The following is a 6000-nucleotide window of genomic DNA, read 5'->3' as shown; positions in this document are numbered from 1 at the left end:
GGTGTTTTTAACACAGCTGAGGAAATCAATGAGAGCATCTCAATATATCAGCCTCAGGTACCTTTTAGTCTGCTTAAGAAACGTCAAATTAATGGCACAAAGATGTTTGTTGATGTTGCCAAATTGACATAAATAGTTATCTTTGTTCAATGATTACTAAGATGTTTTTGCTCCCCCCCCCCCTCCAGGAAAATATCTTAAATTATACTTTCCTCTCTAAACCCTTAATGCACCTCGATGGAGAAAACCAAAGCTCAAAATTATTCCTTCATCCTACCATCATACTGAGATAAAAGAAAATAACACATTCTACTTTAGGAATAATAATTTTCAAAAACTCCTCACTTGCATTTCATACTCTAAAAATGGAAAAAGAAAATTTCAACTTTACACCATGGATTGTGTGCTCTACTAAGCCAAGGCGCTAAGCAGAACATGCAAAAGTCTGGATTTACCAAGAAAAAAAGGACCTTGTAGAAAGCGTAAAAAACTATTAATAATAATATTGTAGAAATAATGTGTTGTTTAAAATGGCATGTCTGAATAAAACAGRAATCTACTGGATTTCTTCTTAAAAACTTTATTCTTAATTTCTGACTCCAATCAGGTTCATACAGCTCAGCACAGGCCTCAGCGTAAGGCCTTGAGCTGAAAACCCAAAACAAAACAGCACAGCAGTCTGAACTCCAAAACTAACAACTTCTCTATAAAATGAATTGATCTTATAATGTATTTCTCTTCCTGGTTACACCCCTGGAGGTGTTACCTTTTACGTCAGATGTAGAACGTAACTCATTTTTGTTTAGGCTAAAAGAAAGAACACGTGACAACACACACACACCAACTTTTTGTCTTTTATGGCCTTTTGGCTGCAATGATCAGAAAGTACAAAAATATAAAACTGYATCCAACATTTAGTTAATCATTTACAACATTTCATTTAATATTAGATTTTAGAATGTGTGTCATTTAATGTGTGTAAAAACATCAGAGAGTTGTGTGTGTTATGGATTTACCAACAGAAGAGAATCGGGAAAACATTTTTTTTATTCCACACGTAAGCAGATTTAATATTAGTTAACTTAATATGGATGTGATCTGATCAGAACTGAAGATAATAATGTCACAGTTTAAAATTAAAATAAGCTGTTGATTGTTGAATTGGTTAGTGGATATTAGCTTGTTGTAGCATTCTTTAACACAAGTTATCAAACATTAAAAGCTAGTCTCCTTCGAGTTTATGTAATATTCACACAGGGTAAAATAATACTACATATTTCTCTATTTTTAGGTTTTTTTAGACAAACCTGACCTGTTGAGAAGATGGTTAGCCAATATCAGTAAAGACAAGATCCTCAAGTATCGCCGCCTTCGCTGGGTGTGTAGTGAATGAGTGTTGACTGGTATTTTTATTATTATTTATGACAGCATAAATATATACTTTAATACTATAGTTTTTTTAACTAGCTAAATGTTTAAATTATTGACTGACTTCAGGTCATGTTTTGTTATTTATAAATCATTGTTATATATATCATTATATATTTATGTTATATATCATTGTTATTATCATTGTTATATATAAAGTGTTTTTTCTATCTATCTGTTTTACATATTTTTTATGAAATTAACATTATTCTTGATTTATAGTAAAAATATTACAGATAATTTAAGGCACAGATCCAGTTGGGCTTGCTGTTAGTCAAACAGTTGTTATGATGGCTGTGGGCTGTCATCATTTTTACTCTTCTGTGTTGTTGCTTATTTTAACAGTAGATGGGATRGGTGGGGGCTGACTCTAGTGATATTCAATATTCAACATGCTTCACACTCTGTGGACTGCCATCTACTGGTAAAAGCAGCCTAAACCACAATATAGACTAATTTAATTCATATTTGGCCTTCAAACTACATGTTTAGGCCATTTAGTTACCTGGTAAAATTTAGCCTACATAATAGGCTACTTAAATCCCAAACTTGAATAATATTTAGAAAAAAAATGCAGAATGCAATTGGGTGGTAAATTTGGTATATATTCTCATGCAATGCACAGTGAAGTTTTATATATATATACATATGAATAATTTCAAAACGTTGTGAAAAAAATTAAACTTTGATATTAAAATTAAAATTGCACACGTTTTGTAATGATAATTGAACACATTGTTCTCACTTAAATCTATCAATATTAAAATTCAGTTGTTTGCACAAATGTGATCAAATTCAGTATATAAAAAATCTGTTTATTTATAGTAATTATATGTTTTATTATTAATTGTAATTTAAATATTCACCTTTTTTTTCGCTTACTTTCAGGAATCACGAAAGGACGAAGACCATCGAAAACGATGGTCTTATAACCTCTGTTTTCAGTTTGTATCAATGCGCCGGTACTAGATTAAGACATTTTGAAAAATAAAATCTCTTTTCAGCACCCAAACATAAACCTTCTCGATTTTATGTGTTTATTAATCTCTATTGAATATTAATATGTTGTATTTTTACTTTTAGATATAAGATATGACGAGGAACACGCGGAGGGATGTTTCACATTTATACTTGGGTTCCAAGACGAGCGAGCGCGGCGGACACACAGCACAGACTGTTTCCTGTCGGTAGCTTGTGGTAAGTACACAAGGTTAGCTTTGTCTTTTAAACTTTGCTGAAACATCAGGTGTATTCTGAAGCTTCCTTGGTGCACTTAGGTTTTAGCAATGTTTGTTAGAACTAATTTTCTGTGACCAGTACCTGGTTTATTTATTTTTTAATTAGCCGGTAGTAAGATGCACGAGCGCTTTTTTCTTTGAAAAGGCTAGCTTGTTTGCTAATGATTGCCCTGCATCCCTCAAAACTAATATATAAGCTTTGATGTTTTATTGAGCGAATAAATGAGCGAGGAAGGCAAAATAAGAATTGAGCTTTTCAAATATTTTGCCGAAATGTTGTTATAAATGTTTAAATACTGCTGGAAGTTACCAAAATCGTGCTAGCCGATTCCTGATGACATCATCACTGTGCGTCTATTGATCGGTATGTTGTTTTTGGATCTGTTTATAAATCCGTTCTGTAGTTTGAGCTCTCTCTTTTGAGAAAATTCATATATGTTAACATGATGGACAACATAAGTTTTTAAGTTTTCAAAAAAAAAAAAAAAAAAGCTCCTGAAAATTGTTGTTTTGAAGGAAACACGATTAACCTGGTTTGATTCCTTACAACTGTCTTAAATATTTTTGTTGTGTTTATGGTATAAAAATGTCCATAATAATTAGGATATTACCACATAGCAGGTGGCACATTCTCAGCTTTCTCAGAATTTTAGTTTCTGCATTTCTGTATTGGCATCTACTTGTCGTTAGTCACTGTTTGCTTTTGTACTTCTTTTTATGATTTCCATTCATTGCTTCCCCCCAAGGAATTTGTGTTTGTGGTTATATTAATTTGTCCTTCTGTCTGTCTGAGCACAAGACAACTTAAAATTATATTTTCATGAAATTGTCATGAATTGTTGAGGTTGTCACAAAKGTCAAATAGTTAAAATTTGGTGATGATCTGGATCACCTATGTGAGCGACCTTAGGGTCTGTGGGCTTTTCAAGTGCTTATAGTTTTTAATATATTTAGCATAATATCATTTGACTTGGATTGTAACTTATCCTGTTGGTTTTTTCTTAACTCCATTACATTCATCTAAGTGAAAATGACATAATCTATTCTGCAAAACAATGCAACTGTAATTGCAACTTAAAAGTATAGTAATGCAAACACGTTTATTTACATCAATAATAAGCTGTAGTTTGCATGGACCATCTACAAAAGTAGGATTGTCCGTAGGGCTGCACAATATATTGCAAAATTGTCATTATCACAATAACAGCCTGTGCATTAGGCGCATCGCAAAAAACTGCATAAACAAATCAATGGTTGGGTTTGCATTTATGCCTTTTGTCAGTATCAGTCTGATAAATGGGACCTGAGGCACCACATCAAATCATAACCACTTGGTCATTGGAGACAATGGACCTCATGCAAGAACATTTTTGTATTCTTATCCTAAATTTCTCTTACTTACAATTTTTCAGTATTTAGAGCATCTGAAGCATCTGTTTAATGGGGGGTGATGTTTTAAAGTTATTTAGAAACTGTATTGCAATCAGTTTGTTGTTTCGTGGATACCACAGCAGCAGATGTGTCCAGTTGTATTAAAAAAACACTGTCATGTTGGAATGAAAATGATGTATTAGTTGTTGTTTCTTTGCTCTCAATCCAGAGCAGAAAGACGTCAAATGTTCATTTATCTGAAGTCATGTCGTCATCGCAATATTAAGCTGTGTTATCGCACATCGCAGGCTTTCCTGATCTCGTACAGACTTGACTCACAGCATTTTGTTATTTTTAGTTCAGGTTTGTTTATATAGTCCCTTTTTTAAAAAATGGGAAAAAATGAGATTAAATGCAAATTAAAGAAAATTTAATTTTGGAGCTGTTTGGAGAAATTTGTGGTGCACTTACACTGGTTGCCCATTGGGTGGCAGTTTATGATAGGTCTGTTCAACGTACATCAGTGGTGTGGACACACAACCCTTTTAAAAAACAATTTTGTCCCTCCATAAAACTACCAGAATCATAAACTGATTTAATTGAACATAGTTCTAAAACATGCAAAACAAAATCAGAGCTACTTCCATACATCTTGGCTTAAATTAGGCTTGTTTTAGAAATCTGCATCAGTCTAATAAATCACAATAACAAGCACACCTGTAAGCAGTTGTCTGAGCGACTGATGTGTCTGACCTGCGCAAAGGCTGCAGTCTGGACAGTTACCTAATTTAGTTTATTTGAATTGAGCAACAGCCGCAAAAGTTGCAATAACTCAAGACGAGCCTCAAGATGTCTTTTTTTTAAGCCAAAATGGGCTTGGGTTTCTTCCTTTTTAATTTCATTTCTTTTCTTTCCACAGCACATGAGGTTGTAGTGACCACAGAGATCAGTGCAGGCTGCTGCTCAGTCTGTCCCCGCGGCGCTGCCACCATGGCGTTTGTACCCGCACCCAGTCCCACAGTGGTGGACCAGACCACTCTGATGAAGAAGTACCTGCAGTTTGTTGCCGCCCTCACAGATACAAACACACGTAAGTTCACTAACAATGACATTGTTCAAAACTCAGTGGTCAGTTATATAAAAAAGTTTTACATTTGCATAGACAGCATTTTTAAACATGCATTTTGAATGAAGAAAAGAAAAACAGGAACGCTTTTGTTTAAGTAATAAATTATTATAGGTTCATAAAGCTGTTACTATGTCTTTATTTTCACACTTTGTAAAGGGTTTCTTACAAATTATTATGCATTATTTATCATTATTATAATTGCARAATTAATTGAGTTATTGTTGTGGTGAAGAATGAAATAGAAAGTTCATCTATGTTCTAACCCTCACCCACAGTCATGAGGTGTGGCTCATGGGGATGATCGAGATCATTTCGATTAGATGATAATGAATATTTAAAACATTTCAAAAGTTTAGTGGGGTTTTCACAAGGTTTAGTCAAGTTAAAATGTGCAATAAATTAAATCTGGAACCTCAGTGCTTAGCGTGGGGCGATGTGATGAGAGCGATGAGTCTTTAGTCCAGTCAAAGGTACGAGCGTGTGCGAGCGTGCGTGTTTGTGTGAGCGTGTTTGAGTGTGTGTCTCGGTGTACCTTTTGATTAACCTGGACGCTGAAAGTGAAACTGATAAGATCTGAGCGCCCCTGCTGAGCACGCAGAGACAGCCCTGAAGAGTGGAACTGTATCCCTCAGGCGGTTTGATTAATGGCAACACTCTGTCCTTCAACTTCCAGCTGATGAAACGAAGCTGAAGATGATGCAGGAGGTCAGCGAGAACTTTGAGGTGAGTTAGACGAATGCCTTCACCGTGTGATGGAGTGGAATCGTTTTCCACGCATCTGCAGATGGATTATGATACATTTTGTCGGTGGTTTTTGTGGATCCAAGTCAATGG

The 6000-nt window shown here is 34.6% G+C and overlaps 1 protein-coding gene across 4 annotated transcripts in view; it reads left to right on the top strand.

The window, feature by feature from the left end:
* The first annotated feature begins 2580 nt into the window (after positions 1 to 2580).
* trrap (transformation/transcription domain-associated protein) overlaps positions 2581 to 6000 on the top strand; it is a 123590-nt gene continuing 120170 nt past the window's right edge. For all 4 annotated transcript variants that reach the window (XM_014019295.1, XM_014019294.1, XM_014019293.1 and 1 more), the window contains exons 1-3: positions 2581 to 2625; positions 4957 to 5127; positions 5840 to 5889. In XM_014019295.1, the coding sequence (XP_013874749.1) occupies positions 5028 to 5127; positions 5840 to 5889 (150 nt within the window). In that variant the 5' untranslated portion in view covers positions 2581 to 2625; positions 4957 to 5027. The remainder of the gene's footprint in view (positions 2626 to 4956; positions 5128 to 5839; positions 5890 to 6000) is intronic.

Source organism: Austrofundulus limnaeus, unplaced genomic scaffold, assembly GCF_001266775.1.
Source record: "Austrofundulus limnaeus strain Quisiro unplaced genomic scaffold, Austrofundulus_limnaeus-1.0 Scaffold215, whole genome shotgun sequence".
Taxonomy (NCBI): domain Eukaryota; kingdom Metazoa; phylum Chordata; class Actinopteri; order Cyprinodontiformes; family Rivulidae; genus Austrofundulus; species Austrofundulus limnaeus.
This window is presented reverse-complemented; position numbering and strand designations above follow the sequence as displayed.